The 23,980-nt window shown below is 29.6% G+C and overlaps 2 protein-coding genes and 2 long non-coding RNA genes across 7 annotated transcripts in view; 2 read left to right on the top strand and 2 right to left on the bottom strand.

The window, feature by feature from the left end:
* The window catches only part of Frl (formin-like protein), a 51,447-nt gene extending 40,565 nt beyond the window's left edge, over positions 1-10,882 (top strand). For 2 of the 3 annotated variants that reach the window (XM_012371874.2, XM_012371875.2), the window contains exons 10-17: positions 480-720; positions 803-1,074; positions 1,444-1,711; positions 1,792-1,919; positions 2,015-2,459; positions 2,772-3,046; positions 3,166-3,279; positions 7,590-10,882. In XM_012371874.2, coding sequence (XP_012227297.1) covers positions 480-720; positions 803-1,074; positions 1,444-1,711; positions 1,792-1,919; positions 2,015-2,459; positions 2,772-3,046; positions 3,166-3,279; positions 7,590-7,802 — 1,956 coding nt within the window. In that variant the 3' untranslated portion in view covers positions 7,803-10,882. Of the gene's footprint in view, positions 1-479; positions 721-802; positions 1,075-1,443; positions 1,712-1,791; positions 1,920-2,014; positions 2,460-2,771; positions 3,047-3,165; positions 3,280-5,636; positions 5,734-7,589 lie in introns of all 3 variants that reach the window. The other variant, XM_012371876.2, reaches the window with a different exon arrangement.
* Positions 10,883-12,059: 1,177 nt separating this feature from the next.
* On the bottom strand, positions 12,060-20,222 carry cta (Guanine nucleotide-binding protein subunit alpha cta). The gene is made up of 5 exons (XM_012371881.2): positions 18,909-20,222; positions 15,958-16,218; positions 15,748-15,798; positions 15,366-15,583; positions 12,060-15,276 (listed from the first exon to the last, which is right to left on the bottom strand). The coding sequence occupies exons 1-5, from the start codon at positions 19,122-19,124 to the stop codon at positions 14,919-14,921; spliced, it is 1,104 nt and encodes a 367-aa protein (XP_012227304.1). The 5' UTR covers positions 19,125-20,222; the 3' UTR covers positions 12,060-14,918.
* A 2,413-nt stretch (positions 20,223-22,635) lies between these two features.
* On the top strand, positions 22,636-23,365 carry LOC105675070 (uncharacterized). 2 transcript variants are annotated; one of them, XR_001101222.2, is made up of 3 exons: positions 22,636-22,830; positions 22,917-23,036; positions 23,170-23,365. It is a non-coding gene; the product is annotated as an uncharacterized lncRNA (long non-coding RNA). The 2 variants fall into 2 exon arrangements; XR_010888602.1 differs by having other exon boundaries at positions 22,636-23,036.
* Positions 23,042-23,937, bottom strand: LOC136998022 (uncharacterized). The gene is made up of 2 exons (XR_010888601.1): positions 23,393-23,937; positions 23,042-23,299 (listed from the first exon to the last, which is right to left on the bottom strand). It is a non-coding gene; the product is annotated as an uncharacterized lncRNA (long non-coding RNA).
* Between the last annotated feature and the right edge of the window lie 43 nt (positions 23,938-23,980).

Here is a 23,980-nt window from a genome sequence, read left to right on the forward strand (position 1 = left end):
ATATTTTCATATATTTTCATTTCTTTTCTGAACTTTTCTGAAAAGTGTGCCAATTCATATAACAAATCTTAAAATTTTCTGAAAAAGTTATAAAATTTTTGTAAAAAATCTGAAAATTTTTATGAAAAATTCTGAGAATATTTTTCACCAGGGCGTAGAGCAAAAATGTAACTTAAAAAATTGCTCCTTTGTCAAATAAAAAAAAATTCTGTCAGATGGGAAAATTGAGGTTGAATTTCCGCATTGAATGTTTATTAAGCATTTAATGTGTATACAAATTCTGTTTATATTTTCGATTTTACACCTAAAATACGTCAAATTATAAATATAATCTACTTTTACTGTAAATATTTGCTCCATATATACATATACAATATATTTTAGTAACGAACATAATTAAGGTACGATATACATATCAACAAATTTATCACACACATTTTAATGTATTAGTCTTTTGATTATCTAATCATATTTTACAGGCGCATGATCGTATGGCAGAACTAGAAAGAGAATCATTGGCGAAATTGGCGGAGCTGGAGACGGAATTAGGCGCATTAAAAGTGGAATACGCCGACGCCTTAGAGGCGCGTAGATTAGTAGAAGAAGAACTCGCGGCTTTAAAGAGGCAGAGGCAGGATTCCGCCCGAAGACAGAGTGTACTGGAGAACAAGATTATCGAATTGGAAACTCTCACGGGAACACTCACGAAGAGATCGTCAAGTACCTTACTCTCTATAAGATAAAAGTGTTTACAATGTGCAATCAATGATAAACATAACATAAATGCTTGTTAATCTTTCAGCGATTAGTTTACGAAACGGAATCGCGATGAGTCCTGTAAGTAATTCGGATATTACATCCGAAACGTTCGCCTTGACACCGTCACCGACGTCGGACCAAGTGCCTCCACCGACACCGGCACCACCGCCTCCGCCACCGCCACCATGCCCACCACCGCCTCCCATGGCGCCTCTCTCTCTGGGAGATCACAAGTTACCACCACCTGTCCCAATACCACCGCCACCTGCCGGCATGATGCAAGCGCCTGACGGAGCGATGACTATTAAACGAAAAGTATATATTTCATTAATAGTGCATTCAATCGCTGACATGTTGTAACAATATTCGTCAATGAATATAATACTTTAACATCAAGTGCACATAAAGTCGATTAAGGTCATTGAGATTATCGAGTTAATGAAGTACAGCATAAAAACGACAGTTTCTTCATGATCAAATGATTAATTGTGTAATAAATGATAAAGGTCGTTAAAAATATTTGTTTATTTAATTTTTGTTTATTTAATTTTTACTTTTTTAAAAGTTTTATTAGTAAGAAAATTATTGCGGAAGTTTTGCCAAACAAGTGCCTGAAGATCTCGATTGTACCCCTTTAATATTCTCCCGTTATTATCTTGACCATGGAATTGCATTCTTATCCAGGTTCAAACAAAGTACAAACTTCCTACGCTTAATTGGATCGCTCTGAAACCTAACCAAGTGCGGGGTACTATTTTCAATGAACTGGATGACGATCGTCTACATAATTATATCGACTTTTCCGATTTTGAAGAACGATTTAAAATCGGCATGAGCGGGCATGTGGCTAATGGTAATAGTGAGATCGACGGACTTCAAAGCTTTCCTAGTAAACGATTCAAGAAACCCGAAAATATATCACTTTTGGAACACACAAGATTACGAAATATTGGTAAGTAAATCTTTATCTTCGCTCAAGTAACACATTGAAATAAATTCATCGTAATTTCTTATTTTTGGTTTTTATTTTAGCCATATCGCGCCGAAAAATGGAAATGCCAGTTGAGAAAGTAATTATGGCGGTAAATGCTCTTGACTTGAAAGTACTTTCGCTTGAAAATGTGGAATTGCTCCAACGTATGGTACCTACCGATCAAGAGGTACGCTTCTGTTTTACTTGTGTGAACATGAATAATATTGTGAAATTATGAATATAAATTTTTAACAGCACTAATATAAATGATGTATTTTTCAGATAAAGGCTTACCGCGAATACATTATAGAAAAGAAGAACGTTAACTTATTGACAGAAGAAGATAAATTTTTGATGCAACTTGGTAAAGTAGAGAGAATATCTACCAAACTGTCCATTATGAACTATATAGGAAACTTTTTCGACAATTTACACCTCATTACGCCACAAATACATGCTGTGATATCTGCATCCAGTTCAGTTAAAAGTTCAAAAAAGCTAAGAGCAGTATTAGAAATTATTCTTGCCTTTGGTAATTACTTAAACAGTAGCAAACGAGGCCCTGCGTACGGCTTCAAATTACAAAGCTTGGATACATTATTGGATACAAAATCGACCGATAAAAGGATGTGCCTTTTGCATTATATCGTTGCAACAATACGAGTTAAATTCCCGGAACTGATTAATTTTGAATCTGAGTTAATGTACATCGACAAAGCTGCAACAGGTATGTTTACTTTATATTCTGTATGTATTAATTTTTAGATTAATTTTCAACGTTATTTTTAGTTAGCTAATAGAATTTCAGTGTAATACTTGGTGAATAAGATTAGATGACAAATCAGCCTAGAAACAAGAAAACCTATTTTGTGTGTGTAGAAAGAATGATTTTCTGATAATTAAAAGTGTTGGTAAAATTAAAACAAAAGTTAATAAAAAAAATTTACTACTACTACTACTACTACTCACATTTTATTCGCTTGTTATTTTTAATATTTTATTTGTTTGCACCATAAAACTGTATGTGTGTTAATTTTAGTTTCTCTGGAAAACATAACGACTGATGTTCACGAATTGGAGAAAGGCATGGATCTTGTGCGAAAAGAATTCGAATTGCGTGGCAAAGAAAAACACAATACGGTATTACGTGACTTTTTGAATAACTCTGAGGAAAAATTACGCCGGTTGAAACTTGACGCACGCACCGCCGGTGAAGCATTCCGAGAGTGTGTCGAATTCTTTGGAGAAAGCCCGAGACAAGCTGATGCCAACACCTTTTTCTCCCTTCTTGTCAGATTCGCGAGAGCATTTAAGGTATGTTTGTAATCCTGTTCTATTATATATGTATCAAAGTTTTTAACTTGTAACATTAGACTACACTTTGTTAAAAATGCAATAACACAAATCAAATGAAACATTACTCAAACTTTCAGGCAGCGGATCAAGAAAATGAACAACGTCGTAGATTAGAGGCTGCTGCAGCAGAAGCTTTGAATACTTCGGAAGAAGTTATAAAACGCAATAAATTAAATCAGAAGAAGCAACAGGTATGTCAAGCTTCTTTAATGTTTTGTCCCGTTTACATGCGTGAACTTGTATCGAGGATTACGGAAATTAATGAGATCGAAGCAAGCACTTATTCTTTTTCTTAAAGTGTTCACACATATATATATATAATATATATAGCATGCCACGCTTAAAATATCAATTTGGAAACATTTTGTTTTTAATGCAATTTCTATGGTCTTTGATTGTTATGTTATTATAATATTATAAACTAACAATAACAGTAATAATTTTTTAGCGAAAGAATATTTTGTAAAGCGTTTAATATGTTGATTATTTATATTATGCATTTGTGTTTTTTTCTTTTATGTATAATTTTGTTGCAATTATAATTACTTACATATTATTTTGCACATATTAAACCCATTGATAGTGACTCTGACCTTACGTAATTTGACTTTTTATTATTTATTATTACTTTAAATCTCTTTATTTTTTTAAATAAAAAAAAAGATTTCAGATAGTAATACTTTTCTCCTTTTAAACCTGTTTACTCTAATGCTACCTGCCACTGAAGTTGCATCATAATTACATTTATCACAATTCTTATTAGTCATATTGTATATGTTGCATCTCTTATTCATACATCTCTGAGCTTTATATAACTTTCACGCAACATCAATGCTAGACTCATTAAAAATTAATATTCAATACACGTCATATAACACATTACAATTACAATTTATATATAAGGAAACAGATGAATAATGAATAATGATATATGTATAGGGACAGGAAGATACATTATACATTTTTAGGTGTAAATACAAATTTGATATACAGGATGATTCAAAACAATCTGATGTCCTTGAAATATCATATTCTTAAGCGAATTCTGAGACGGTTTTTCCTTTTGCAAAATTTTGTCCGAAGTAGTTTAGTTTTCGAGTTATAATTGAAAATAGCTACTTACGAGGCCGATATAGCGGGCAGGCAAGGACGCGGGCAACGTGTCATGATATTAACATAACACTAGACAGGCTCATTATGCGTTGCGCGTCCCTGCCTGCCCGCTGTACCGAACTCGTAAGTAGTTAACTAGTATTTTCAATTATTAAGCTTCGGACAAAATTTTGTAAAAGGAAAAATCGTCTCAGAATTCGCTTAAGAATATGACATTTCAAGGATATCAGGTTGTTTTGAATCACCCTGTATGTATAACTCGATAAATTTACACAGATATATTATTTTTTTAAATTAGTTATTTTGTCTTTTATGTTAAAGAAAAATTTTGCTTTCCAAGCTATGCTTATTCTTTCTTCGGTTGATTTTATCCGTTTGATGCATGGATACTTTCTTAATTTTTCCTTCAAGAAGCTACATATATTATTTTAATAATTAAGTCTTTTTATTATCTGCACATTCTGATGTATAATAAAGATTATTATATGTATATGTTACAATATATGTAGCTAATATACAGGGTTGAGAAGTAACGCGTTATTTGTAACGCCGTTACCGTTACAATTACTTTTTTTCGGCAACTGTAACGGTAAAGGCGTTACAAATTTTTTTTGTAACAAAAAAAGTAACTTCGTTTTTCGGTAACGAGTAACGAATTTAACAGTTACTTTTATCGTTACATTTTTCAAATTTACTCTATATATCTACAAATTTATAGAAAAACTAACAATAAAAAAACTTTAATTTATATTTACAGCATCTAAAAATTTTTAAGAAAGCTTGTTTACAACTTATTAAAAATATCTTATTATTAAAATTACTTTTATTATATATTATTAAAATTATTACACTTTATATTAATAGCAATATCATTATTAAAATTATATTATTTTTGTTACTTTAATGAAAAATAATGTTTAAAAATTTTTAATGTTTACTGTAAATTTGTAGTGTTTAATTTAATCTTGTATTAGAAAAAAATGTGCATAAAATTTGTATTATATATAAAAAAAGTAACGGAAATTGTAACGATTCGTTACTTTTTGAGTAACGGTAACAAGTTCCTTTTTAAAATTGATAACGAGTAACGATAACGAGTTACTTTTTAGAAAAAAGAACGGTAACGGTAACGAGTTACTTTTATAAAGTAACTTTCCCAATCTTGCTAATATATTACAAGTATACTATATGTATATATAAGGATTTTTATCTATATACTGAAACAATTATATTAATTTGATGAACAAATAAATGTAGAAACAATTTAGATTTCTGCATGTTGTGAAATAGCATGAAGGGATAAATTGAAGGGATCAATGATTATATTAATTCTGATTATTTAATGCATTTATTTTTAGTAATTTCATTCTTTAAGCACTATACATTTCATAAACATCTGTTTTCTTATTTGTTACATATTTATTTGGATTTAAAGTCACCGAAATTTTGCTGTAACTCGAACAAGAGTCTGTTACACCGCCATCTTAATGAACTGGAGCTCAGAACATAACAATATAGAAACAATTCACAATGTAAGTCTGTCCTCATTCACTTCCTATATTGACATATAAATAATACCCGCACATACACCGTATTGTGTATATATAAACCTATTATCACTATAAACAATTTTTTCTGTATTCTACATAAAGTCTCTTGTGTTTTTACACGTACCTTGCACATTAAAGCTAAAAAAATTATTAATTCTATAGAAAAGTTTATATATATGAATTTCTGACTTGAAAAAAAGAAAAAAAGATACCATTATATACAAGCAAAGAAAAATTAAATAATCACATATTTGACTGTGAATAAGGGTGGACTTCCGAAAAGCTATCACCCCCGATTTGGCTGATATTCAGCTTGAATATTTATTTTATCTAGTAAATAATATTCCTAAATGAATTTTTGGCGCAAATGTCCCCTCTGCCCCCCAGCCCTCTTCAAAGATAAAACTGTTTTTGTTAATTATTTCAGAAAGTATTCATTGTACGGAAAAAGTTATTAAACAAAAAATGAAGCTCATAATAAGCTCTACAAATAAGATCCTATACATATTTTACCTAATTCCAATATTTTAGTTGTTATTATTAAAAAACCTTGTAAAAGTCCCCGTAGGAGGGGCGGCACTCACTGCATCCACGCATACACTTTACAACGCGAAGCGAGGTTCCACATGGATTTACGACTTTCTACGCAAAGCGAGATTCAATCCAGACCCTATGTGTATAATTTTGTGATGGTGGAGCCCCCCGCAGGGAGACGGAACACACTGCTTCCAGTTTTTTGATAATAACGGCTAAAATATTGGAGTTAGGTAAAATATGTATAAGACCTTATTTATAGAGCATTTTATGATCTTCATTTTTTGCTTAACAACTTTTTCCGTACAATAAATACTTTTTGAAATAATTAACAAAAACAGTTTTACCTTTGAGGGGGGTTGGGGGGCGGAGGGGGCATTTGCGCCAAAAATCCATTTTGGAATATTATTTACTACATAAAATAAGTAATTTCGCTAAAAATCAGCAAAATCGGGGGTAATAGCTTTTCAAAAGTTTATCCGTGAATAACATTTGTAATGATAATCATCACTATTTAAAAAAACATTCATGCCATAGATACATACACACACAACACACGTACACACGTACATACACATATACATACATACGTACATATGTACATACGTCAGGGCTGCGTTTGTAAAATTTGCGCCCAGGGGCTTATGATTTTCGAGCGCCTCAGTCTAGCCTTCTTCCCCCAATGAGTAAACAGTAAATAATTAACATTTTAAATATTAATTAAATTTTACCGAAACACACTTAAGAACAAGGAGATAATTGAAAATGGAACATTTTTTTAAGAATATATAGAAGCTGCGGCGCCCAGGGGCTCAAGCCCCAAAAGCCCATAGGTAAACGCGCTACTGACATACGTACATACATACACACACACACACGCGCGCGCGCGCGCATACGTACATACATACATACATACCTGTTACGTAAATATCACATCTTTTATATCACATTTGTACTAACCACAATGCATCAAAATATGCATTAGCATGTTTAAGCTCGCATTGATGTTGCTTGAAAGAATTTTTTCATCACCTTTTGCTCTACTGCCACATAATTTCATGTATTATATCATATAAATGAGTAATACAATCTGTATAAACGTAATTGTAGATTGATACAATATAGCTTTCCTTAATTTAAAAAATTAGATAATGTAATCTTAGTTTTGTGTTTTCTTACATTTTTTTTCTCTAAAGTGTACATAATATATAATTTTAATATTGAAAATTCTTTACGTAGCAGTAATTCTTGAATAACATATATGACAGTCTGAAATATCTTCCATAATGTCATTCCATCATTAGGATGCTGTTATAAACGAATTGAAGAACAAGACAAGATTAGTGCAAGAGAAGAAGCTGTTGCAGCAAGACGAAGTGTACAATGGTGCCCTGGAGGATATTCTTCTAGGTCTTAGATCGGAACCATATCGCAGAGCAGATGCTGTAAGACGTAGCCAACGACGACGTATCGATCATCACAGACTCTCACGCACTGCCGAAGAGCTCGAGCTCTAAGTTTTTTACATTTTCAACTTGAATAGCTTCATCGTAATTTAGCTTTATATAAATGCGACAACATTAACAAAGAACACCAATAGTTTGAGAATACTTTTGCGAATGTTAAGAGCGCACAGGTAAATAGTTACTTGTACATTCAACACTTTCCCCTTTTTGAAAGCTTTACACTTTATTACGAGTATATATACAAATTTAGAGAACTGAATGACAATATTCAGTACGTCCAATTACAATGGGCTTTTGTGTAGTCGTATAGTGATGCTGAAGATTCAATTGTTATAAATTTAAAATTATAAAAAATTATAGCTTTAGAGAGGATGTAAAATTTTTGCGCGCTATTAACCGCAGAACAATCGGTCTCGAAATATACGCTTGATATGCATTAATGCATTAATGACCTTTCTATGCATACGCGAATCTCAATTAAGGACGTATAAGTCTCAAGCTAGCATAATATTATATTAATTAGAGTACTATTCACATCTGCATTTCTGAGCATATTCCTGTTTAACATTGTTGCGGAATTGTGCCGATTACGTGACTTTCTTTCGTTTTCCCCTATTCAATACATAAGGATATGCAAACGTAAAAATTATTTAAATTTAGTTGTTGTTGGTTGTTATACATATTGAAAATATTTATAATTTTCATATCAAATATCTAAATGTCTATTAATTAAATTGTTTATACCCTATACTTTATAATTGCTTAATTAAATAGGCAACATAATTCTTAATATAAGAATTTATGTGTAGAGTCAGACTAGTAGGTATTAAGTTTTAATAAATTTATGATATATAGTATATCTGTGACATTCCAACAACGTGTAATAAGCTGAGAAAGCTTGTTACAGAATTATTTATAAGTATTACAAACTCGAAAACACATGCACAAGATTCCAAATAAATGTTTACACTTTTGTATTATAAAAGGTTGCAAAAGCGTAATTTCTTGCAACAAAAATAAAATTAAAATCATATATAAGAGTGATAGCATTGACTATATGTAGTATTTTACAGAATTTTTCACGATTTAATATAGCGTAATGCGTAATTATTATGATATAAACAAAAGTGAGATTTAAGTTGCCTCAAATTCCTTAAATATTTTTCAGAAATATTTTTGCAGTATGCTTATGACATTCCTTCCATCTCATATTCTGCCAAGAATAATTATATGCAAATAAAAGCACTAAAACTATAGGAAAAATATACAAAAATATATAAATCAAAAGTTCGAATATTAATCATAATGTCATTCTCTAAAATTCTCATTATGCAACATTACAGCGAAATTGCAGTTCTATGAGCCTTTTCCTGATTGACAACATATCTCAAGCTTTTTGAAGAATGGAATTATATATATATTTTTACTTTTATACACATTTTGATATATATATATACATATATATATTATTGGAAGGAGAAAAGTGTATATATATATATATATATATATATATATATATATATATATATATATATATATATATATTGGCTGTAATATATAAAATACTTATATGATTATACAATAATGTAATTACCACTAATTATAGATCAATTGCCAATGTGATGTTTAGATTAAACATTTTTTGTGTTGTAAGTATCACTTATTATTAGTGTATAATTGTCCATTAACAATTTATGTGATTAAAAAAGAAAAGTTACTTCGAACCTTCAAGATTGACGCTGAAGCATTTTTTGCAAACATGTAAATAATGTGCATTTTATTGTGGAAGTTATGCAAATTAACGATATGCTCTTTGTATAGAAACATATAAATAAATGCAGTAATTAATACATTAACTAACAGGATGTATTCATTTATTATAACATAAATGAATATTAATCATTAATGTTCATTAATCGTTCTCTTAAAATTCTCATCATGCAATCTTGTGATATTCACAAGAATTCTAATGGACATACAATCTTGTGAATATCACAAAATTGCTGTTTCGCAAAAATGTTGAAAGTATATATTTGGCAGTGTAAAATATTGTTTGTTAAAGTCTTATAAGGTAAAATAAAATTTAGCACGTTTTATTTTAATCATTTAATTCACTTACGCACTAGGATGTCAGATATTAAAAATTGAAAAATAATGAAAATTATTATGATGCAAACTGTTTAATTGAAAATATTTTATAATACAAACATCTGTTTGATTTAAAAAGATCAAAAAAACTGGAAATACGTAAATTGATAAATTAGTATCATTTATACTTTTCAAAGGTATTTAAATATTGTTCGTAGAGATAAACTATACATTACAATTAATAATTCGTGTGTAAAATATTTTATATAATAAATGAATTAATATCACTTATATTTCTCAAAGTTGTTTATTGTTCGTACGAATAAACTACATTGTAACTAATAATTCGTATGTGTAAAATATTTCTTATATACAAATATACAATATACAAAAGGCACAATATATCTACATTCTTTAGATCATGTACAATAAAAATACAGGATAATATAAAGTAAAATTCTGAAATGCAGAGTGTATACATAATAGATATTACAAAAATTTGTTATAAGTAATGGTTTCATAATGCAATAGAGCTACCATTAAGAAAATCAAATATATCAATCTGTTTTTGAACTGTACAGATTATATTTTGTATCAATATCCTTTCTGTACATTTAACTAATACATTTTCACATGATATACAATGTATGTAGTAGGACAGTATAGCTAAAAAGATACATTACATTGTTACAAAACACACAAGATACATACACGATTTACAGATGTATTCTATTTTGATGAACTATATATACAGGATATTCCATTAAACAATTTAGAATAGATTTGGAATTTTAATTTTTAACGGAAATGTCGAGGCACTGATAGTCTTTCTGTTACAAACAATTCAAAATCCAAGAATTTTTGGTAATTAAATTTAAAAAATAAAAAAATTAGTATATTATGGAAAATTTTATTTTATCCCATAAATAAATTTTAATAAAAGTTATATTTAAAGCTTGTCTTAAAATATTTAATATTAAATATTTAACATATTAAAATATAAAAAGTTGTAAAAAACGGTAATTTTTCAATTTATTATTATGTGTGTGAAGAAAAAGATTGATTTTAACTTATTAGAAGTTTTTTTATGGAAGAATTTATTAATTCCATAAAAATCTATAAATATTATCTGGTAATTTTAAAACAACCTGTATATTAAATTAAAACGTTGCATTTGTCCGTTTATGTGCTTATAATTTATCTATTATGTTACTGACAATATGTGATAACTCCCCAAGCAATGTTCTAAATATCTAGTTTATTGTTATGCGTAAGTCTACCAACATTAATGTCAAAAAATATTGCAAAGTTCCATGAATACATTTGTTTATTTTTTCAAATTATTTAAATTTCAAACAGAAAATATATCAAATAAAAAATTAATATAGATTACAATGTTAAAAATAATGTAAATTTTCGAAATTAATAACTTTAACTAGTACGTACATAAACATATACGATCCAGTGTTTCCTCATGTAATATTTTTTCAATTCTTTCACTCATAGCATGAAAAAAAAACAAATATATACTTTTTTAAAATTTATGTATGCATTTATGAATGTAGTTATGAATATAATTATGAATAAAAAATAAATGATAATGGTCATTTCCGATAATACTTAGTTTAAATACATTTTATACAATCTTTTGTTACGACTCGAAACATGCTAGATAAATTGAACATATTAAAATCAATTTTGAAATTTGAAAAATATTTTTGAACTTTTTAAAACATATTATCACATAGTCATACTCTCACAATCTATATTACAATAAAATGTCAAGTATACAGTCTGCATATGTATCATTACGTGTATATATTTTGTTCCATTTATAGATAGTTTAATAGAAAATATTTATGATACAGCTATCACATTCGTATATTAAAAATGTAGTCAAATAAAATAATCGCAGCGTACTATGTATAAGCGGACCGAATCAAGTACATTTTCAACATAACTCAACTTTTTAATAATCGTAACAAATTACTTATAGCTTGGCAAATTATTAAAAGAATTGTCTATTAACCCAGGTTGTTGGCAGCACATTGCAGATGAACTACAATTTTATATGTATATATGTCTATGTTTAATGCGAAAATAATCAATGTTATTTTTTTCGGTAAAAACAAGTTACATTGGTAGAATAATAAGTTCCAACAAGTATGATCCCTCACAGAACAGTTAATTTCATAATTGAAAATAAAATACAATTTAGACTTGTTTTTTTTTTTTTTTTTTTTTTTTTTTTTTTTTTTTCAAAAAAGCTAACTCTTTTATAAGAAATTATACCTGCTAGAATTTATTATGCAGCATACTTTGATCAGAAAGTGACATCATTTTTGCATTGAGCCAAACCACACACACACACACAACACGCGCGCGCGCGCACACACACACACACACACACACACACACACACACACACACACACTTCAATAATATTTATTATCGTGACGTATAGTATAATATACAAGGTATCTCAGAATAACGACAATACTTGTGAGCGAGCAGAGTACAGTAAGCCGAACAGAAAAGTTCTTTATTGTTTGGAAATTTCGCAATAATTATGAAGAAATTAATGAAAAAAGATTGGTCGCTTAGTTAAAAAGTTTGGTTCGCTCGACGAAGTCAGGGATAATACGTGAGCAGCGAGCAGACAGAAGCTTTACTTTTCGTTGCTGTGCGACACTTGTCGCTGGCATGCCTGTAGTATATTTTTTATGATATAGCCGCGCGAAACACGCGCTCATTCGCCAATCCTCTTTTAATTAATTTCTCCATAATTATTGTGAAAATTGCAAAACTTTTCGGTCCGACTTACTGTATTCTACCCGCTCACGAGTGTGTCATGACACGTTATTCTCTGAGACGCCATGTATATAATTTTTTAAAATCTATAAATTCAAGTATAAAAATCATAGACGTTCCCTGTAGTGAGCATAAATATCTTAATCCATACTTAAATGATATATAACTAGTATAAAAACATGCATCTCAAAACAAGGTATATTTCTGAGAAAGTATATTATTTTTATAAAAATGATATAAAATTTGCAAATATAAAAGTATCAAGTTAGATCTGATTATTTTTGTAGGAATGTAGAAAATTTCATTTACAATATATACCGATTATCAATTATTCTTATTTTATGTGTCATGCGAGACAATGTAAGAGCTTAAATATTATATATAATTTCCATAATCTTAATCCAGATTTAAACTTGATATATAAATGTAGTTTAGTACATAAAAATTAGTACTGTTCAGGTTAATAAAATGCACATTTTACAAATTTACTTGTCGTTAGTAAACTTATATTGCTTTGCATTAAATTTCTATAAATTAAAAATGGCAAAGATTTTATGTAATAGATGAGCTAAAATCAAAATATAACGTGTAACGCGCAATATAATTGCGACGAAATTTCGAAAAATATATCTAACATAATATGCTTATCCAAATTGAATTGTATAAAAATAAATTATTAAATAAATTAAATATAAAAATTTCTGGTCCTACATAAAATTCTTTGGTTTAATCAACATCATTACATAAAATCTTTCGATGTAATTTATGTACGTATAACTTTTTTGTTGCCACGGAAAATTGAACACTAATTTTATGTTGCACAAAATAGATTTTTTATTTTTCTGAGAATTTTTGTGATATATTGCAATGGTTCAATCTCGAAAATTGTCCAGATCTTTCAATTCATATTTATTTTCAAATCATAAGATAACAAAATTGATAAGCAAGTATATACGCATAAAATTATATTCATAATAAGCTAAATTAGACATAAATTACATACAAATTGCTATTTCTTCGATCTAATCTTTTTGTAAATGATATGAAAAATCAGAAACCTTAATTTACACAATATAGAAGAAAATAATGCTGATTATTTCATTGAAATTTTTTTACTCAAATGCACAATAATTCCTAATGGACCAGTTATCAAGTTTATAGAGTGAACAAATAAAACTGGTTACATAACAATTACATTAAAATTTTATGTAACTGTTCTTATAGTACTGCTCTTTTAAAATGTATATATGATTTTGTATAACATTTTATACAAATAAAAAAGAAGTTTTAGTTAATATCATTATCATAATATTTAATTTGTGATAACAAGTAGCAGCTTAGAAAGTGATAGTCACAGAATTTAAGATACCAAAGTTTGAATATGTAGCATTACATTAAATATAGCATTGCTTCTTTGAAAGAAAATATGTGAATACTATTTTCCACAGTAATTTGAACACAAACTGGTTAGCTTTATTTGGTTTATATGGCGTGGATCTAGTATTTGGTTTTCTTGTTACTTACTATATTTAATATTAAGGGTTATTAATCTTAAGAAAGGAATAAATTATTCATAGTTTTATGAACTCTGGTTTAACAACAACTAGCCATAACTTTATATATTATATTATGGGAAAAGCATTGAATCACATATACCTGTACAAACATAAAAATATAAACTGAATTATTTGCATCTGATCCTTCTTTTTATACAAATAATGTCAATCCATTATCATAGAAATTATTGACAATATGTAGAATACAAGTTGTTATGTACAATAGTTTGTATAATAATTTCCTTACAACCATTCAATATTTATCAAAAGCACAATGAAAATATAGCTTTATATACATACATACATATATACATACATATATATGTGTGTGTGTATGTATGTATATCAAGCATGTGTATAATGTATATAGTCAAAATTCTCAATATATCTTTACATTAGGCAGTTTTTTCTCTTTCTCTATTATAAACGTATCTATATATACGGCGGTAAATATTCACATACATACATACATACATATATATGTATATATGGCTGTGTATATTCGTTTGTGTGTATGTATGTATGTGTGTGTGTGTGTGTGTGTGTGTGTGTATATATATATGTCTTATCAAAATGATTTGACCTAGTCTGAATTGCAATATTCCTCGAAAATTACAGATGAAATTAATAGATACTAAATGTTAAATGTCTGCCGCGTACCTTTGAGTTTTATTAGTTGCTTTATGTGCTTAATTTTTCTGCTTTTACATCGTTATTGAAGCATGAGGGATTCCAAGTTTCGATGCAGAATAGTATCCTTCACAGCATTAAAGACAACTTTAATATTCTCCGTGTCCACAGCAGTAGTAAAGTGATGAAACAATGGCTTTCTTGGGTCTCTCTTGACTGAGACAAACATATCGAGAATGAAATTTTGCACGTCCTTCATGGAATGTGGATCACCCGTAAATTGCGGAAAGTACAAACGGACATTTGTATCTTGCGACCTCACTTTTTTATCGAGCAAATCCGTTTTGTTTAAAAATAAAATAATAGAGACACCACAAAATGTCCTGTTATTCACGATTGTATCAAATATGTTTCTGGATTCTTCCAATCTGTTAGTTTTCCTGTAAGAGATTAATTCAAATACAATCGTTAGCATTATATTTTATTTTGAAATGTACATACATGTATAGAATTAACGGAGATAATATACCTATCTTCCAACAAGCCTTGATCAAATTCTGACGATGATACGAGAAAAAGTATAGAAGTCACACAATCAAAGCATTGGTACCATTTTTGCCTTTGAGATCTTTGGCCACCAACATCAACAAAGAGGAATGGAATATTGTTAATTGGTATTACAAATTCGGAAATTCCTTTTGTTGCCTTTCTACAATGCAAAATATCTTGATGTGTAGGTGTATAGTCCTGAAAAAAAATGTATCTTTACACTCAGTGAATAACGGTAAAGTTTAAATAAAAAATAGCATATTGCACAAGTATATGTATAGTATAATACTTTTCTATTTCATTAAATTAAAATGTGCATTACGGATTAGTTAGTTTTAATTATAAATTATCAAAACCATTACCACTCTCGCAATCCTGTCGAGATTATCCAAAAAGTATTGAACAGAATCAATCTGAAAATATCAAATTGCATATATAAATTTAATGTGTAAAATTAAGAAATAATAAAATAAGAAAAAAATAATTGTACACATAAAATTTACGTAACGTTCGTCTCATAAACATATAAAAACAATATTAATCTAAAATAAATATAGAAAAAAAGCTCTTACTATTTGAAACTCTCTTCGCCTGTCAAATGCTCTTCTAATAGATGCATCTTTCCATAAACTTTGCAATGCTGGTACATAATGCAAAAATAATCTAGCATCCAGCACCATCGTATTTTCGACTTTGAGTAATTGAAAACCAATATCATAATTTTTAGGATTCTCCCAGGGAATATTTAGCTTATCGCGAGCGTCCAATAAAACTTGCATTCCCTTAATTATGTTTTGATAGATGACATGCTTATATTCCTTAATTAATTCAGGCTGGAAAAAATATAATTGTATATCAGTATCAGAAATTCTCTAAAGGGTTTTTATTAATGAAATATTATTTGTTACATAAACATATTTTGCTACATAAAACATTATTTATCAAAGGAGATACGCATAATGATTAGATTTACTTTCCATAACTAATAGATTTAATTAAAAATGTAATTAATGACAAGCGTTATGTATATCTACTAATTGATTGTAAGATAATTCTCAATTTTGCAACTTTATTATATTTTTATGTAAAATAATATTCTTTTATACACAGAATTTTTTTTTATAAAAGCAATTTTCTACACACAGTACATCTATAATATCTATTATATATTTTCTCTGTATAATTTTAAGCATTAATAAATAATTATACATTTGTAAAAAAACTCATTATTATGGATACGTTTGATACTTATATTTTTCCATACTAAATTTATAAATTTTGTATAAAACTAGAAAGAAATAATTTACTCTAAATAGCTAAACTAATAGTAAAAAATAAAAATAAACACACACACACGTGCGCGTGCACGCGCATGCACGCACAACCGATCAAGTTGAGTACACTAAATTTTATTTAAAGTAATGTAAAAACTGTCAATCACACAAATTTATAAAGTGCAAAACAAAAAAGTTTATTTGAATAAAAATTACATTTGTACATACATTTTATTCATTTAAAACGTTATTTTTTAAACTCAAAATATTCTCTACGAACTTTAATGACTATTCGACAAATACGGGACATTTTTGCCAGCAATTTATTGACATATTCGGTTAAAATAGATTTCCATTCATTTAATAACATTCTTCAAAACTGTTTTATATTCATTAAAGTAAAATTTTGTATTTTTCTGTCCAATTTATCTGAACTATATTTCAATCGAATATATCAATAAATTGCTAGCAGAAATGTCCTGCACTTGTCAAATAGTCATTAAAGTTCGTAGAGAATATTTTGAGTTTATGAACGTTATTTTTCAAATAAACATTTTTGTTTTATATTTTATTATGTGTGATTGACAGCTCTTACATTACTCCAAATAAAACTAATTCAAACTTTTGATCGGTAGTGTGTATATACATATCCCAAACCGAAAGCACCGTATTCAAATGGCACATTCTTGAGATTATTTTGAAAGAAAAATACTTAATACCAAAATGTCGAGACTATATAATTTTTAAAAAGAAGCATTTAAAAGCATTTAAAGTCCATCAATCAAGTGTCTCCAAATTTACGCGCTTAGGCATGATACATCGTATAGTAATAAGAGTATCTTCAAATATCGATTTGCTTTTAAATACAGATATAGGCTCGTATTAAGAACATGCTTAGTGTGTCGAACATCGAAATCTTACCGCTTGTATTGGTCAGATTTCGATTTGTTAGCGCGCTAACACTGTTATAAGCGCATTCTGAGTACGGATTACTTTACGAACAACAAAAAATAAAAACAGATCGATATCTGAAGATATCTTACTGTGCGATGCAATCGCACAGTTTGAGTGGTGAATTTGGAGCAACATGATTAATCAACTTTAAACGCTTCCCATTTAAAAACTATTATAGCCTCGACATTTTGGTATTAAAATTTTCATCTCAAAATGAACTCAGAAACGTGTCACTTCAGTACGATGCATTCTAGGACACTTTGTATATGCATGGTAAACGAGATAACATGTTTAAAATGTATTGTTAAAATTGAATTAAAATTACTCTTGGAGAAGTATGTATATTATGACTTAGTTCACACTATACATCTTATATACATATATTAAATTTATACTATATTGTTATTATAAATTATTTAAATCGCTTTACAAGTCCTTTACAATCCTGTACAATTTTAATACAAACATGACATTTGCTATACGTATATATCAAAATAATCGGTGCAAACAAGGCCAATAATGGATATTAAGTATAAAAAAATAAACTTGCAGTATTTTTTTAAAACACAAATTTTATTTCTTATGCATTTTACTCCGCTAAGAAATAAAACAGACGTATTGTATGCATTTAACGTCTTTTAAATTTTTCATTCTGAACTATCTTTTTGACCATATTCTACTCTTCATCGTAATGTCAATTACATTAAATGACAAAATCAAGTAATTTTTTTGTCATAAGCATTGTATTACATAAATCTAATACTTTCATTTATGCTGAATTTAAATGTTTTTTTAGTTTTCTTTCATCATGCAATATTTTCAAGAGACTGTAATGTTATAATCACTGTTACAGTTAAAAAAAATAGTGTTATCTGCATTTTTACATAATTTGCTTGTATTATTTAAAAATGTAGTTGTATTAATTTATTTATTTTTTAGATCTTTAACACTGTGATACTTAAAAATTACACGATGAAAAATGTAATGGCACAGATTCACAAATTTAACATAAAAGATATACCACTACTTGGTTTACTTAATGTAATGCTGAAAAAAATTATATTGTATATAGTGTTATTAATATTAAAACAAAGTTGAGTTTAAATAGTCAACTAATTGAATGCAGGCCAAGTTGCAAAGTGTTCTGCATGATACAGCACCAAGAAATACAAAAATAGTCTCTAAGGTGAAAATTTCCTTAAAGTTTGCAATAACGAGGACCTTGAGTTTTGCAATCATTGCTGTGATCCTGACAGTTCAAGAACACGCGGAGAGAGCGTGTTTTCAGATCTTACCTCAAATTTGATCCCGTGTATGATACGCATCTGTTTGAGGAATGTTGATTTACCGCTCTCGCCCGCACCGAGTAACAGCAGCTTGACCTGCCGGCGAAACGTCTGCCGGTCCTTTTCTAGCATCCGGTCGATCTCCTGGCTCTTGTAACGTTGTTCGATCTCTTCCGGACTGAATTTGAAGCGTAGGCAACACGACCATGTTAAGGAGCTCGCCATCTTGCTACCCTGCTACTCCCCCTCTCAATCTTTTTTTCTCTGTTCTGTTTCTCTCTCTTTTCCTCTCGTTCTCCACTCCCTTCCTTCCTTCCTTCCTTCCTTCCTTCCTTCCTTCCTTACCCAAGTTCTGTTCTTCCGGTATTCTGCCTTGCGTGATACAGATTGTCTTTCCGCGTGAAAACACTACAACCAGTGCACAACTACTAATTTCATCTTGACGGATTAATTTCAAACTGATGAGACACACCAAGGAAACAAACAACGCAGAGAATCGCAACGACACGCGTATAAGCCCCCCCCCCTTCCCACCAAACCAACTCGTCCCGCGAAAGCGTGCACGGGCAAGCCGATCGGGAATCGCCGATTCAGAACCGCATTTCTCAGCCAGGCGTAACCGGCCGGAATGCGCGATATCACCACCACACCGCTGGGCGGGTATTATGCACGCACACACGGAGCTTTTGATCGATTTTAGCCGAGCTGTGAATATTCGCACGTAAACCGTTACGATGATCACTTACATGTATATACACAGCGAAGGAATATAGCATTGAAGGTGAGGATCGAGAAACAGAAAAGTTTATGCTGTGATTGCTGTTGCAGCCGATGTCACTGCTACTTGCCCACAATCCTCACAATCATCTTTAGTAACCCGCGAATTAGGCATGATTAAATAATTACCGGACGGCACTCCTCGTCGCCTCGCGTCCGCGTTTTGTGTGTCACGATCACCCGTCGCTGACGTTTGTGATCTGTGATGATTTGCGACACATACGTCTCAGTCACTACTCGATTCTCTTTCTCACTCTAAGTACCGACAAGTCAACTACTCGTTCTTACGCGTTAACGCGCGTCGCGACACCTCTCCCGTCCACTGCACATCTAGCACCGATCGCATACATGTATGTCAACAGCTGTCATGCTGATGATGTTGACGCAAACAATGCAATCAATGCAACCGAGATGCTACATGATAATAATGTCGAAGAAACAAATGCGTAAAGTGATACAAATCAAACAAGAGAAACCCGTTCTTCACTTAAGGGTCTACTGGAGTAACAGTCCAAATATGGAATGATCTTAGAGACCTCCTATGGGAAAAGTGCGAAACTTCTAAATCAAAATTGATAAAAGCCCAATGTCGATAAAAAGTTGTCCAATTTATGTATAAATTGTCTGTGAATCAATAGGTTTGTCGCGTTGCTTGCCCCATTTGCTCCAATATGCTCCATCTATAGTATACGTAATGCCCGTATTTGACTACATAGTGTAGATTAAGATTGAAGATTGAAGATTGAAATTTGACCAATCAAAACAAAGAACTTTTAGCTCCTTTTGTATTGATTGGTCAAATTTCAATCTTTAGGGTAAAGTCCCATAGAGCTACCGTATGGCGTACCCATTGAGATATATAACATACTGGAGAGCACCTTCTCATAAGAGCCAATGTAGTTTTTGGTACAAGGCATGGGAGTGAGACAAGATCTATAGAGAGAAGGTTACCTCATGCGCAAAGAGGGACAAGCGGCAAGAGGGGCTAATGCTGTGCGGGGCGAGCGGCAAGAGGGGCAAATGCTGAGCGGGACGAGCGGCAAGAGGAGCAAATGCTGAACAGGGCGAGCGGCAAGAGGGGCAATGATCTCATCGTCAAACAGTAGCTGTCTCTCTCGCACGCTTTAGTGTTTTCTCTCTCGCTCCTTGAATATAGAAATGCTTTGAGTTTTTATCGAAAAAATACTTTTATTTTGTAAAATATTGATAGCACTGAAAATTGCGTAATAAAAATTGAAAAGTAAATTAGAAAGGCGCTATAAATTACATATATTGCAAATTATAGCGCTAAATATTTAACGTTTATAATGTTAAATATCGCTGCAACAGATGCATTTGTAATACAAATTGCTTTGTACTCGTATTTAGACTGTAATATCAATGAAAATAAAATATAATTTGGGGATATACACAAAAAACATCATTTGTAAAGTAGTAAAATAAAAGAAAAAATAGTACATATTTAAAAATTATTTTTAAAATAATATTTACTGTTTATATGCATTATTTACAAAAGAAATACTATAAAGAAATTTATTTTTTATATTTAATTGTGAAAACCTCAAAAATTGTCAAGAAATTGTAACTGAAATTCATAAATGTAAGTACAATTTTAGGATAATATAAAAAGCATCATACACAAATTTATTATGATACAAACTTAAATAATGAAATTGTAATATATGTTTCAATATTGCAAATGTGAATATTTATATGATAAAATTTACAAAGTGTTAACAATTTTCAAATATTTGCTAATAAAATATTATTGAAATGTTTCTGTTAAAATCTTAAAATAATTCTTTAAAACAAATATGATGGGGTATATATTAGAGATCATTAAATATGCGGCAACATTGTGATTATAAAATTTTATACGTATCTATAATAAAAACTAAGTATAATAAATATAATAAGTATATAAGTATAATAATAAAATTTTTATAAGTATCTATAATAATAAAAATACATATATGTTGTATTAATCTGTTAATATAAAGAAATTTATTTGCGTTAAATTAATTAATAATTTTTTTATATTAATAGATTAATACAACATATATGTATTTTTATTATTATAGATACTTATAAAAATTTTATTATTATATTTATATACTTATTATATTTATTATACTTAATTTTTATTATAGATACTTATAAAATTTTATAATCACAATGTTGCATATTTAATGATCCCTAATATATACCCCATCATATTTGTTTTAAAGAATTATTTTAAGATTTCAACAGAAACATTTCAATAATATTTTATTAGCAAATATTTGAAAATTGTTAACACTTTGTAAATTTTATCATATAAATATTCACATTTGCAATGTTGAAACATATATTACAATTTCGTTATTTAAGTTTGTATCATAATAAATTTGTGTATGATGCTTTTTATATTATCCTAGAATTGTACTTACATTTATGAATTTCAGTTACAATTTCTTGACAATTTTTGAGTTTTCACAATTAAATATAAAAAATAAATTTCTTTATAGTATTTCTTTTGTAAATAATGCATATAAACAGTAAATATTATTTTAAAAATAATTTTTAAATATGTACTATTTTTTCTTTTATTTTACTACTTTACAAATGATGTTTTTTGTGTATATCCCCAAATTATATTTTATTTTTATTGATATTACAGTCTAAATACGAGTACAAAGCAATTTGTATTACAAATGCATCTGTTGCAGCGATATTTAACATTATAAACGTTAAATATTTAGCGCTATAATTTGCAATATATGTAATTTATAGCGCCTTTCTAATTTACTTTTCAATTTTTATTACGCAATTTTCAGTGCTATCAATATTTTACAAAATAAAAATATTTTTTCGATTAAAACTCAAAGCATTTCTATATTAAAGGAGCGAGAGAGAAAACACTAAAGCGTGCGAGAGAGACAGCTACTGTTTGACGATGAGATCATCATGCTCTCCCCTTCCTTTGTCGCCTCTCGCCAACAAGCTGTTTCTAGCTCCCCCCTTACTTCGTCGCCTCTCGCCTACAAGCTGTTCTAGCTCCCCCTTACTTCATCGTCCCTCGCCCACAACCGGTTTGCCTGAGGTAACCTTCTCTCTATAGATCTTGGGTATCAATATCGTTATGTTATCGTTGCGCAGATAGATCGTAAAAAAGGTAATGTACCATCGCTAAGAGATACAGACTCCCGCTACAGGAACTATATCTCTTCTAATAATCATCACTCGTCCTAAAATCCACAGATTTTTTGAAAAATGAACGTAACGGAGAAGCAGAAACAACTTCTTGTTAATTTTATGCGGTCTTATCCTGATTTTGGAAAAGGTAGATTGCGGTATAACCGCGAAAATAAAAAAAAATTAGTAAGTAATTTTGTAAGTTGTTTTATTATTAATATCAAATAAAATTTTATTTTTACTAACACTATAAATTATAAAAATAAAAAATTGCAAATAAAAATTACAAATGAATATAATGTAATATACTTTTTTATAGGACGAATTATGGGAAGAATTAGCAACAATTCTCAATTGTGCAGGTTGCGGTCCTCAAAAATTGCCAATAAAAGCATCATCCTCTTCATCAAGTAATAAAATAGCAGCCATGTACATAGCCATTTTTCGAGCTTTTGAGAATTCAAACAAAATAATGATAATAAAATAAATAAAATAATAATAAAAATAAAATAAAATGATATTTATACTTTAAATATACTTACAATAAAAAAGCTACTTAACCTTAAAATTATAAACAGATACAATTATAAACAGTTACAAATCACATCTATGAAATTGTCACGACGCTATGGTTTCTCTCTCGTTTCTCAGTCTTTTTCACTCGAATCTCACCATTTGACAAGAAATTTCTTGCCGAACAAACTCCCGTGAGATAGCACACATTTTCACTATGATGAAAGTTACTGAATCGCGCGAGCTACTCACTTTTCGCATTTTCACTATATTTTAGATACAGGGTTTGTTCGTTTTAGCTACACTGGGGCTGCTCTGGGTCTGCTCTACACAGGATAATACAGGACAGATAAATAGTTTGTCCTGTATTATATTAGGTCTGTTTTTTATAGCTGAACTGGCTGCACTAGTTCAGAGTTTATCTTTTTCCCTCCACATTAGAAGGAAAAAGATAAACTCTGAACTAGTACAGCCAGTTCAACTATAAAGAACAGACCTCTTGTTTAGAGCAGACCCAGAGCTGCCCCAGTGCAGCTAAAACGAATAAGCCTACAGAATCGACCCCCTGGTCTGTTTGAGCCATCAGTGTACACTTTCTGAACTAGTGCAACTAGTTC

The sequence above is a fragment of the Linepithema humile genome, chromosome 2, assembly GCF_040581485.1.
Source record: "Linepithema humile isolate Giens D197 chromosome 2, Lhum_UNIL_v1.0, whole genome shotgun sequence".
NCBI classification, from domain to species: Eukaryota; Metazoa; Arthropoda; class Insecta; order Hymenoptera; family Formicidae; genus Linepithema; species Linepithema humile.

Excerpts from the sequence above, each read along its gene's own strand:
- cta (XM_012371881.2), bottom strand. The coding sequence starts at position 19,124 with ATGGCGAGCTCCTTAACATGGTCGTGTTGCCTACGCTTCAAATTCAGT. Across the intron at positions 16,219-18,908 it reads TACACGGGATCAAATTTGAG|CCTGAATTAATTAAGGAATA; the intron begins GTAAGATCTGAA and ends TATTTTTTCCAG. Across the intron at positions 15,277-15,365 it reads CAAGGCTTGTTGGAAGATAG|GAAAACTAACAGATTGGAAG; the intron begins GTATATTATCTC and ends AATCTCTTACAG.